Source organism: Neovison vison, chromosome 9 (genome assembly GCF_020171115.1).
Source record: "Neovison vison isolate M4711 chromosome 9, ASM_NN_V1, whole genome shotgun sequence".
Taxonomy (NCBI): Eukaryota; Metazoa; Chordata; class Mammalia; order Carnivora; family Mustelidae; genus Neogale; species Neogale vison.
This window is the reverse complement of record NC_058099.1, coordinates 9,315,001-9,327,918: the sequence shown is the minus strand read 5'-3', so window position 1 is coordinate 9,327,918 and position 12,918 is coordinate 9,315,001. Positions and strand designations below refer to the sequence as shown.

Genomic DNA, 12,918 nt, shown 5'->3' with positions numbered 1-12,918 from the left:
AGTAAATTACATTTCCCTTGACTTTTTAATAATCACTGCCTTAGAGAGAGCAAAGATGGATTTAGGTACTTAGGGAGGTTCTATTCTATTATCTGCGAAGGCACCAAACCACGTGATTCAGATTGCTGAGCGGAGACAAGAGGCAACATCTTACACGAGAAACTGGCAAAGGCACAAGAGATCTTGGAACATGTGCAATTAATTGACACTGTTTATTGGGTCTTGGAACCTAATCCAAAAGAATTTACACATTAAATCGATGGTAACTGTCAATGAGCCTATGAGGGAATCCTTGCTAGGACCCTCTGGCTTTTACTGCAACTCCTAGTGATAATAACAAAAAGAGAAACCTCCCAAACAGAAGGTCAATCTAATCCAATCACTTAATGCAGAGTTATGATACCAAATTTCCACATCACTGAATGACCATGGGTTTAGAGGTGTATGCCATAAAGTAGCTGCGGGTGTTAGACATTTAACAAGTTGTTTTATTCCTAATTGCTGGCATTTGCTTAACTGTTTTCTTAATTCTAATTTATGTTTTTATGTTCCAGTTTGTTTACATAGCCCATAGTTCCCAATTGCCTTTATTTGCTTAAGTGTTTCTTTAATTTTATTTACATTTTTATATATGTTGCTTTGCTTACATAACTCATTGTTTTGGAGTGGGCTAGAAATAACCATAAATCCCCATTGCTAATTAGCTTCATCCTCATGACTGATTAGTTAAGATTATGAGCCTAGGAGAAGGGCAGGAAGGTGGCCTGTGTAGTGAGTCAGAGGATCAATGAATTTTAGAGCTAGAAGGAATTTAGAGCTTAAGGCATCCTTCAGAAAGAATTCCGTGGTTTTACGTTTTCCCTATTAGAGAATTGTGAGAAAGACTGGGTGCTTGCTCTTGCTCCTTTATGCAAAAATGTACAAGAATTTGGTGACAGCTTTGAAAAACAAGTTAAGAATAAAGACAAAGGCCAATCAATGATGACTATGAGTAACCCATAATGGGGGCTTGAAAGAAGAATCAGAAACTTGACATATGAATGGGCTATAGAAGAGGAGGGAATATTAATGAACATGAGGGGGCTTCTTTGGAAGTAAGCAGAGTGGATTGTTTGGAACTCCCTCTCCAGCAGCTGTGCAGTTTGTAAAGATTTTAGCTTGCCTAACTGTAAGGTTAGCTATTAGCTTTGCAGTGGGGAGTATTTAAAAGTACACACAACATATGAAGGAAAGAACCTGGAACCGAGTAGCCTGCTTCATTCCAAGAATCCATCTGGCATGTAAAGAACTGCTTGTCCTACATTAAACCCTGCAGAGTAAGAGCCATTTTTCATATCTCATACCCCTATTTTTGGTTTCAAATAAGACAGCTTACTGAGTTTGGGGAAGGAACAAGACTTTTCAGAACCACCCAACCAAAGGATCCATCTAGAAGGAGCTCTGTGAATCTCAAATGGAGAAAACATGTCGAGGCTGTTTGGGAAATCGGATTAAGAGAAACCTCAATCGTCCACGAAAGCCCGGAGTCCAGATCCCTAAACAATGTGAGCCTTTAGTCATTTGTAGACAGAGAACAGCGGAAGAGGAGGTGTTATGGATATGAAGATCTGTGGCTGGGGTCCCCAACATTAAATGACTCACAGTGACAGGGTAAGTTGGTAAGTGAAATCCAGTCTATTCTTAAGCAAACGTATCTTTGTTAATAAAGAGCTCGTTTTTGCAGCTTTGGTCCATCTGGAGGCAGCTAAAAGCAAACCCTGCCAAAGGAGTAATCCCTAGATTACCAAGAATTGAGGAGTGCGTGAAGTGTTGTTAAGGCTGGAATTGGTCCTGGATGTCAGGCCCTTTCCCTCCTCCTGGAGCCACTTCCCTCTGACACATTTTCTTACGCTCCCCTTTCAAGAGAAAGTGTATGGCAATCAGATCCGCCCAGAGCTGACATGAAGCTTGCGGGCAACAGGATCTCACCTTACCCGGTCCCCTCTTGAGGGACAGCGCAAGGCCTGAGCGCCGGCGCCAACTCCGAGCAGCGCCCTCTCGGTTACTATGGTGATCCCCGGAGGGGGCGGGGCCACCATCCGCCGCTTCCCCGCCTCTGCCCAGACATTTCGAACGCTCCAATTGGGGCAGCGCTTTCTTGCCTCTGTCCCGCCCCGTTCGGCTCCTAGTGCAATACGGTTGGCCTGGGACGGGCAGCCGGAACCCTGAGTGTACCACCTCCTGACGGGAAGAGCGGGAAAATATACCAGGCGCTGTGTTAGGCGTGAAGCTCGCGGCACTGCGGGGAAGCACATGGGTGGCTTTGGAAACGAGTTGCCCCGTGTCCCATACACAACTCCTCGCACCAATGACTGTTAACACTAGGGATCAAGAGCCGGGGTGCGGGCACAGCGTTTGCTGGCCGGGTCGGCCTGTCCCGCGGGCCCAGGACGCGACCAGGCGTGAGGATCCTGGGGCGCGCTCTCGGGCGGTGGGGATCGGAGGCCAGAGAGGGCGGACCGCAGCTCGGGGGCGGTGCCAGTGGCGGCGGCGGGAGGCGTAAAGCCCAATGAGCGCGCGCGCCGCCCCCGGGGGCGGAGCGTGCCGAGCGCTCCCCGCCCTCCCTTTCGCTCCCGCCCCTCCCCCCGGGCGCCGGGGCCGCAGTGAGTGAGTGGCACTGGCAGCCTGTCAATCCCTCAGCCGAGCGGCCTTCGAGCCCGGTCCGCGGCGGCTGCTGGCAGGGTGCGCGGCTCCGGCAGTGGCGGCGGCGACTTCTCCCGCCCCATCAATCTGCTGTCCGCCCGGCGCGCGGCCCGCCGGGGCCCTCCATCGGGCTCCGCGCCCCGCTGCGCCGGCCCGCCCGCTCCCAAACTTTCCTCCTCCGCCCCCTTCGCTCCCCTCGGCCCGCCCGCCGGCCTCCTCCTCCTTCGCCGCCGCCTGCCGCCGCCGCTCCCTCCCCCGGGGCGGCCGGGGCTCGGATACCGCCCCGCCGAGGCGGCGGAGGCGGCGGCGGCGGCCGAGGGAGGGGAGTGCGCAGGCTGGCGCTGGTGGCTGCGGGCGTCCCGGCAACTCGGCGGGCGCTGAGGAGCAAGTTGCGCGGGGCCGCCCGGCTGGGCGCGCGGCGGCGCGGAGGCGGCGCGGCGGCCGCGTGAGGGCAGCGGGCGCCGCTGCCTCCGCCTCCGCCACCGCCGCGGATCCCGGCGCTTCCGCCCGGCCCTTCTCCTGAGCCTCGGCGGCGGCGGAAGCCGGAGCCGGGCGCCGGTCCGCGCCACCTCAGCCGCGGGCCCCGCCGGCCGGGGCGCCCCCTCCCCGCGCGGGCTGGGAGCGCGCGGCCGCTCCCCCTCCCCCTCCCCCCTTTCTTCTCCTCCCTCGTCGCCGCCGCCGCTGCCGCCGCCGCCTCAGCCTTCGCCTCAGCCGCCGCCGCCGCCCGCTCCCGCCCGCGCGCGGCGGGATGGACGATCAATCCAGGATGCTGCAGACTCTGGCCGGGGTGAACCTGGCCGGCCACTCGGTGCAGGGGGGCATGGCCCTGCCGCCTCCCCCGCACGGCCACGAAGGGGCGGACGGCGACGGCAGGAAGCAGGACATCGGCGACATCCTCCACCAGATCATGACCATCACCGACCAGAGCTTGGACGAGGCGCAAGCAAAGTTGGTGTCGTCTCATTAAGCATCTTTTGTGTGTGTGCGAGAGCCGGGCCCGCGGCCGAGTCGGGGCCCGGGGTGGCGCCCGGGGCAGGGGCCTCAGCCCTGGGCAGGGAACTTTCTCCGCAAACCGGCAACCTGCCCGGGCCTCTGGGGGACTTGCCCGCACCCCTCGACGCGGGCGGGAGTCGGCAAAGTTGCTCTCGGGGCTCGGGACAGACTTGGTGCCACGCGGATTTTGTGGTTTTCTCGCCCTCCCCCGTCCGGCCCTCTAGCAGCCCGGCCCCCTCCCACGGATTCAAACCTCCCGCCTGGACCCTGTGCACGCCGCCCCGAGAGGTCCCCGGGCCGTTCTTGCGGGAAGTGCAACTTTCTCCTCCGGCCCGGAGTCGCGGCGCGGGGCTCCACTTGGCCGCAGGACGACCTCGTCGTGCGGGCGGCCGCCCCATCTGGGAGGGCGCGGGGCGATGGGCGGTTCCCTGGCGGGTCCGGGTGCGGGCGGCCAAGTTCTCGGGGAAGGGAGGGCCGTCTCGCAAACTTTGCCGAGCTGTCACCGCCCGCTGGCCGCAGTCGGCCGGTCGCAGGCGCCGCGCCCGCTCCCCCTGCGGAGGGCGGACGCCGGAGCCCCTCCGCGCCGTCCCCTCCCCCGGGTCGCCGTCGTCTGCCCCGCTAGCTAGGCTCCCCGCGCGGGTTCGCGCCCTGCGGTCGCCGAGGCAGCTGCCTGCCGGGCAGATGGGTCCCGCCTCGTTCGGGCTGGAGCTTTAGCCGCCGGAGCTTGCGGGCTGTCGCTAACTAGTCAACTAGAGTTTCTGTTGACGTGCCATGGTTCCAAGAAGCCTTCCAAAATAGAAGGCCGGAATTAAATCTTGGGTCTAACTTAAAGGAAGGCGCCATATTATTCCATAGGTGATGCTAATACCTTTGTGTTTTGCTATTTGTTTTTTAGGAAACATGCCCTGAACTGTCACAGAATGAAACCCGCGCTCTTCAGCGTCCTGTGTGAGATCAAAGAGAAAACAGGTAAGAGGCTGCGCCCCGTAGTGGGCCTGGAGACCCCCGAGGTGGGGTCAGAGCTACTCCTTCCACTCTCCAGTTGAGAGCTGCTGCTTTTGGGCACCGCCATCTTTGATCATTCTCTCCTTCCCACCTCCTGATCTTGAGAAAAAACTGCAATAAATCTGGAGTCGATTTCTCAGTTCCGCTCCCGGTATAAAATGAAGTGTAGATGCGGACGGGGCTGGGTCGCTGTCCCCAGGCGGCCGCCCCTGGCTGCAGGCAGGGAGGGGGCCCGGAGCGCCGGCCGCCCTCTCTGGCTGCCCTCTCCCGCTCCTTTCCCCCTTGTTTGTATGTCAGTTTTTTAAAAAGGAGCAACGGGAGACTGGATGCCAGGGACTGAGTCCCAGGGAGAAGCATCGCCTGAACTTTGTTTTACTTAGACAGTTCTAAGCTTCAGCTCCACAGATAGAAGAATAGATGCAATTGAACAGACTCCAGTAGGATGTTTGAATTAGTGTTTTAGTTGGGAAGGCTACTTTTGAGAAGCAAGAAAGGGTAATGGTGTGTTTAGGCATGTATAGTGTATTACATCTATTACTACTTTCATTGAATTTTATGGTTGAAGTCATTACATTGTAAATATGTTTAATATATTTTATAAAGTAGAAAAAGGTTCACATTAGCAGGTTAAACAATTTTTGAAGTGTTTAAGGCAGGGAACATATGAGAAGACAGGTTTTACAGAAGTGCTGGAATTAAAACTACACAAACAGACATTCCTGGCAATTCATTTCAATTTAATTTTCTTGTTAGACTTTTTAAAATTAAACGTATTTTAGCCTTGAGGTGACAGTAGGAACTCAAGTGGAATTAGAAATTTAATTTAGATGCTTTAGTTCAGATTTGGCATTATCTGCCCTGTATATGGCAAACAAGTGCCTTAAACAAGCTTTACTGTTGGGGTGTGTGTGTGTGTGTGTGTGTGTGTGTGTGTGTTTGCGCGCGGTATTACAAAGTTGCTGTTTTTTAAGTTGAGGCAAAGAAGAGAAAGTTAAAGTCCAGGATATAGCAATATCCAATATCCTAGTAATGCTATTTAAAAGATTAAAAGTCATTGTGTTTAAATCGAGTGCACAAATAGCACACTGAATATACATGTTAGTTGGTAGAAGAATTGTCTTCCTTTTAAACACATTTTTCACTCTGCAATGCTATTCTGATTCCAAAGGTAATCAAGAGAAGATGATGGGTTATTGCTACCTATTAAAATATATGCTAAAACCATAATTAACAGAAAACACTGAAATCCTTAAAGAGTAATTTTCATGCTTTTCATTCACGTAGTATTCATGGTTTGTAAATGTTGAGTGATTCTTTAAAGATAGATTTTACATTTTGAAAACCACAGGCATTTTAAATGACTAACTTACTCTGTGTTGATTTTTAGCTCCCTTTAGGACGCATTGTGATTTAAAATGGTAGATAATTTTTATCTGACTATGAAATAAAACATCAAGCATTACATCTTGAAGATTCTTATTTTAGAAGCCTGAAAGTGTACAGTTCTCAGTAAATTATGTTGCTTAATGTCCAAGGATTTTCTTGCTATCAGGGCTCCACTTCAGTTTCTGCTGACAGCTAAGCACTGGGGTATTGACTATGTTGTGAATATTAAGATTGATTCAACTTACACGGCATTATATTACTAGGGAGACGGGATTGATATTTTTCCCCTATCACCCGCTTCTTGTTATTTGTATTTATTTTTTTGCCGTTTTAAAGTTTTGGCCTAGCCAGCTTGAGAACCAAACCCAGCAAACTGCTTTTCTTGTTTAGACATTTAGCAGCAGGCAGAATTCAATTAGGAGGCATAAGTCCTCTAGTTGCTTATTTGCACAAGACTTAGTTACACCATTCTGAAAGGAAAGTATAGTCAGCCTCATGTCAAAGGTGAGTTACGAAAAAGAAACAAGTCTTTTCAGAGTCTGGGATTACTGGCACAGAGAGCTTTGCTAGGGCTCTTGCTATTTAAGAAGCAAGAGGTAGCTGACAAAGGAAATTTTTGTGTTTTGAAAATTGTTTCTGAGGCTTTCAGCGATAACTTGTAAATTAGACCCTCTTTTTATGCTTTGGCCAGCAGATTCAAGTTTGCACGTTATCTCTTTTGTAAAAAGGCAACGGCCGACAAAGAGTAAAGGCGGCTGTCTGGGCAGAGAGGCATCTTCCTGCCTGCCTCTCTAAGCTCGAGAGGGACGGGGATTTAAGTACCAAGTGATTGATTGGGGTGAAGCTCTTTCTCTCCTCTCCTTTCCCCCATACTACCCAGAGCTCCACCTCACCCTCCAAAACTAGTCTTAGAAGGAGACAGGGACGCTGGACCTAGTATCCTTAATTTGAAATAAAACATCTGTGTAGACGTTAGTGTTACTAAGGCAAAGAAAGCGGGGCAGCAAATTCCAGGCCTCCCCTCTTCCTCCCCATGTCTGTTCCCACAGTTCTGCTTTCGAAACATCGTGAACTTATAAAATAAGCATTGTAGAATATATGTATATTGCATAATGGTTTTTCTTTAGGTCATTTTATTTAACCTAATAATATAGTATCTAAAGATTAATTCTCTGCAATCTAGAGAAAGTTTACCTAGTCATTTGTAACAGAAACCGGAACATTATGTGATGACTCTATTCTGCATAATGGAGGGGTAGGGGGTTGACTAGTGGGAAGGTGGAGGGGGGAAACTGTCACTTCAATGGATAATGTCATTTCAGTTGTGCTTCTCCTAAAATAAGACAAAATCATTAAAAAATTTTCTGTATTTATAGATCTGCCAGTAGATTTTGAGGTTTCTGATTAGGCAGTGAACACAGCCAGTTCTGATGCACATGAGGGATTTAGTTTGGAAAACATCTTTTTTCTCTCCTACCAAATATGAAAAGGTATTTTTCCCTTCTGACAGATAAATGGGTGATCTACCACAATTATATTATTTTCTTGTTCAGAGGTAGGGAAAGTATACTTTTCTTATGAGGTGCTTGATTTTCTTGAAAATGTATTCTTTTGTAAAATTCATTGTACGATTATTTTTGGGTAGAAACGTCATCTCTAGTTGAATTGTGGTATTTATGCATTTTGAAAGCAACTGAAGAGTTATAGGTTTGAAATCAACATATTTGTCTATTTTAAACTAAGCAACCAGCGAGATAATTGTTGATATGTGAAGATTTTCCTCTTAATTACTTTTTAGTCATATTTTACCATCAATCTCTTATTAAATATCCCTGATGCTTTGAGGTCTCCTCATCTCCATACTTATTTTGGTGCATTCCCTCACATCTTTTGGCCATCTTAATCTGATTGTTGAAGTACTTTTCTTTGTGAAATATTCCATCCTCATAAATCTGCCTTTTCTCCAAAGCCTTTAATTATGAGAGTTCTTTTTTGAGAAATAAATGTATTTTTAAAAATTCTAATGAAAATCCAACACTTTTATGTGTAATCTGAATCATATTGTGAAAAAAATATTTTGTATTTCAAAAAAAAAATCAACACCGCCTTTTCCTTTCTAAATGGTAGGTTAAAATACTCTATGTTGATAGCTGCCAACCAAACTCTGATTTATTGCCACCACAAACCCTAAATAGCGTTCATTTACTAGTAATGTCTAATGGCATACATGATGGTTTGCCAGATTTGTGGCCTTTGTGAGGCTTATAAGCAGGACTGACTTGGGAAGATCATAAAACTTAATGAACTTCTCTACTGCAGGAGGTGTCCGCAGGGGAAGAGAAAGGGCTGCTTGGCTGGTTGGACTGGTTGAAATATTTTTTATGTTTAAGGATAAGAAAATGACTATTAAAAATGCTTTACTTTTAAAGGACCCTCTTCTCCCCCCAACAAGTCATAAGAATTTTAGATATCAAAACTGGATCAAGAATGTAGCATGTTATGTGAGTTTTTGTATGCATTTAGAATGTGATATATATATGATTAAACCTTTAATCTTTAGTGTTATCAGTATGACTAGATTTCAGAGGGACAGAGCAGTGCTCTCAGTGAACACCTCTATTTAATTCTGACCCTATAGGCTTAGAGACTCAATGGAGTCTTCTTTTTCCCTTTTCTTTTTATGCTTCAATTTTAAAATTTGTTTTTTTTTTCCTTTGTACAGTGCCATGTGATTCTTTAATTCCCAGTGTATAAAAACCAAATATTCTGTGAAGTGAAAATTTAGCAGGAAAGATGAAAACTGTTATATATGAGACTAAATGCAATTATATATATTGCATGTATTCTTTTAAGTTGCTCTTGAAATTATTTCGGATGTAATGATCATTATTTGTCCCAGCCTTTTAAAAGCAAATGCACTATTCCATACATGATGCATTGTTGTGTTTTAATGAACTTACTTTCTAGTTTTTAAAAACTTTTTATTATGAACAACTGGAAACATAAACATGTAGAGAGAGGAGAAACTTGAACCCCCATGAACTAATTCCCCACTTTCAGCAGCTAGCAACACTTGGTGAATCTTGTTTTCTCTGTAACTCCCACCCTTTCAAAATTATTTTGAAGCAAACTTTAATGGACTTTTAACACTTTAAATTTCATATCTTTCATATCAGTTTTAAACACATTATGTCTTGTTTACATTGAAAATATTAAATAAACAGGAAAAAGTCAGTCTATCTCAGAAATGTCGTAAATTATATTGCTTTATCACAAATTTTTCCTTAAAGCAATTTAAGAATATTTTTATTGACTTTTTGCCTATTTTTTATAGATTTGTATCACTCACTATAGCTTTTTAATGAGGTATTGAGGGAAGATGTAGAAGAGTGGTGTTTTGCTAACTTTCTTACCTTCCTCTCATTCTTTCAGACAGTAGATGCAATATATTCATAAAAAAATCTAGAAAAAAATCCTGCTACCATACTGGTTTAGAACTTTATGATCTACAGTATCAAGTATTATATTATCTTAAAAATATGGGGGATATCTTTAACCCACTGAGCCACCCAGGTGCCCCTATTTTGGGGGATATCTTAAAACCCTTTTTTTTTCCTTCCTGATAAAAATATATTGAACCTCTTAGTACTAATTTGATCTGTGCAAGTAATTCTTTCATGCCTTAGTTTTAGTGGAGTTCATGTTAGTACAGATTTATGTAGTTTTTGTCCTTTACTTGGGAATTTACTGTGTTATTTTATTAATTTACATAATTTTATTCCTAATCAGAAGTATATTAATACATTGGTGAAGGAAGCCCTGATTTGCCCTGAAGAGCATAGTGTTTCATCGGCTTTCATAAAATATATTTGTGTACATCTTTCAAACCATAATCCTTTCCCTTTTAATTAATTTCACTTGTACTTTTAGATTTCAGTTTGTAAGTTTTGTCAAAGGTTTCTTTCAAGACAGATTTAAAAAGTTTAACATCTTACTTGGATTATTTAAATTTTGATACTTGCTGGTGGCATTGTACAAGGTGAAGTTCTGTTGTATGAAGTGTGGTCATAAAGAATCGAAACCGCATATCAGGAACCACGCCCTAAATCAGTCACCACTTTATTTTATGTTCATACCATTGAGGTATCTATTCAGAATAAATACCTAAGACATCAGCATAAACACATAAAGTTAAATGAAGATTTTACACTATTTTTCCTCTATTCAGGTACATGTGGACATCTTCAGGTATTTATTATTTCAGTATTGACACTATGAGAATAATGTTTTATTTGTTTTCTCAGCAGGGTTGTGTTTTAGCCATTTATCAGTGTGATCAGCATGATTTAGGTAGTTACTGACTAACAAAGCTTGCACACCCTCCACCCCCTCAAGTTGACCTTTTCAAGCGTTTGCTCTACTTCAGTAGGCCGTTTGAGTCTTTAAATATGAGGAGAGTAAGTAATTTACATCACTATGTAGTTTTAAGTTGGTGGAAGTTTTCCAGTCCGGGCTATCAGATTTTTTTTTTTACAAAGTTACAGAAGTTAATCAAACAAATTGCTATCACAACAAGGTTATAGTGTTGTTACATTTAGCAAATGAATTAATAAGCAATGCTTGAACAAGTCACTGAAAAAATAAAGCATCTTTTTATGCCTTCAGACACAGAACATGTTCAAATAAATTTCAATAATCTTCAAACTTAATTCCAATTATTGACTTTGTAGGTAGAATACTTATCAGAATCTCTTATTTTTTATAGATGTATTCTGTAAATATAATATGTTTGTAGTTTTTTATGGTAATGGTAGTTTGCTTTGGTACTACATTTGAGAGTATCTCTAGCAAAAAAATGGTGTGATAGAATGTGTTAAGTTGAACTGGCATGGTTTTTTTGGCGGGGGGACTGACTGCGTGATAGTAGCTGATTAGGACTGAAGACAATTAAAATTAATTATGGATAAAAGTAATTGTTAAAAGTTTTGTAATTTTTTTCTTGAGTGTAATTGCTTTAAAAAAGCTATTTTGAACAATAACCCTTTTTGTGTGATCATATTAATGAGGACTTCATATACAATGTAATCCTTTTAATGCTGATGATTCCTCACAATGTTTAAACCATTATTTGGGAGACTCGACATATGTTATGGCAAAATGATTTTTTTGTGTGTTTGTTTTGTTTTATGTGATACATCAGTTTTCAAAGCACATTTCTTAGGCATCAGAGTCCAGCAGGTGGCTTTTTACATTAAAAAATTCATAAATTTTAAAATCCCATAAAATTTTATTTCAAATTCAAATTAACTAATTGAGAATGTCAACATTTCCACTGTCTCTATATTAACATTTATAATAGAACAAATGGTTGCATATAGAAATTATCTGCAACATAATCTAAATTAAGATTCTAAACAGGCATTACAGATGCTGGTAACTTTGGCAATTATCATTTTGTTTGGTGAACAGTAGTAAAACAGTGTGCGGTAAAAGTGTTTAGAGAGAGAGGATAAATAAATTGAACAGTTTTGCAATGCAAAGTGGTTTGTGGTGTTTTTGAGGATTTCTTGGCTCTCTCTTAACTGCTATTGTGAGCCTGGAGCAGATTTCCCCATTGCTAATGCCCTAGAAGTATTAATTCACTTTGATATGCTAATTAGAGGGCATTATGCAAGAAATGAGATTAAGTGGCAGCATGAAGCCATTTGCCTGTCAGTAAATTGAGAGCTTTAGCATCAGGAGGAGCTTTGTTTTTTTTTTTTTTTTTTTTTTTGGTTGTTGTGTGTGTGTGTGTGTGTGTGTGTGTGTTTTTTTTTTTTTAGTTTCTCTTGGTTTTGCATATAAATAAAATTGATTGAAAGGTCTAGAGAAGCTTCTAGAACATTGCTGTATTTTTCACCCTCTTATGATTATGGAAACGTGGTGTTACAGAATTTTTTTATTAATTGACCTAATTGGAGATACAAATAGGAAGTTTTTATTGTACTCTCTCTTACATGAGAGTATACTAAGAATTTTGTGTTGTCTAGTCTTTTTTTCTAAAGCCTAATTTCAGTAGCATGGCTAGTAAACTGTTAGCACCTATTTTCAGAGTGTAAACGTGTGTGTGTTTGTGCAGTAATGTCTTCACTAAACTGAACTTCACAAGAATATTTTCTTCACTAAAGAAAGGAGTAAGTTGTTGACTTGGGCTTCAGGAAACTATGTTAAATGAGCAGTAAGACTGACTTCAATACCTAGAAGCAGGAACAATTAAAATTAGTGGTTATACTCTGTACTTTACACACCTGTGGAATTTACATTTCAGCATGTATGTGTTGTATAAGATCACTGCATTTTTTAATTTTTATGTTGAAGATTGAGTTTCATACTTGATTCTGATTTTGCTGACTGTGGTGGTTTAAGCCAGACTTTTGATTTTTCTCTCTGTAAAGCTTCTATGTGATTTTCTGTATTTTGTGGGGAAATGCATGAATGAATACTGGGATTGGAGTGGTGGACTGGGAGGAAGACAGAACTTCTCTGGGCCCATGAAGAATTTAAGATTTGCTCAAACATGGAACTTTTTTTTTTTTTTTTCCTCTATAAACCATTGCTAGAGGTAGAATTGTAAACCGCTGCCCTAACTGCTACCAGGCTGTGGTTAGATAGGAGAGAGTTTGAATAAAGCATTTGTATTGAGGCTTGCTTCTAGTGTCTGAATTCCACCACTGTGGCTGTGACTTTAGACCTAGTAAACCATAACTTCTCTTCAGAGCCATATGGATTATTTAGTCACCACAGCTGCCATGCATACATACTACCAAGGCTGGCATCTCCTCCGTGTGCATGTGTGGTGCCTGTTAGTGTTAA

At 43.5% G+C, this 12,918-nt stretch overlaps 1 protein-coding gene across 3 annotated transcripts in view; it reads left to right on the top strand.

The window, feature by feature from the left end:
• The first annotated feature begins 3,385 nt into the window (after window positions 1–3,385).
• The window catches only part of PBX3 (PBX homeobox 3), a 211,573-nt gene continuing 202,040 nt past the window's right edge, over window positions 3,386–12,918 (top strand). For 2 of the 3 annotated variants that reach the window (XM_044264896.1, XM_044264897.1), the window contains exons 1-2: window positions 3,387–3,630; window positions 4,571–4,644. In XM_044264896.1, coding sequence (XP_044120831.1) covers window positions 3,431–3,630; window positions 4,571–4,644 — 274 coding nt within the window. In that variant the 5' untranslated portion in view covers window positions 3,387–3,430. Of the gene's footprint in view, window positions 3,631–4,570; window positions 4,645–12,918 lie in introns of all 3 variants that reach the window. The other variant, XM_044264895.1, reaches the window with a different exon arrangement.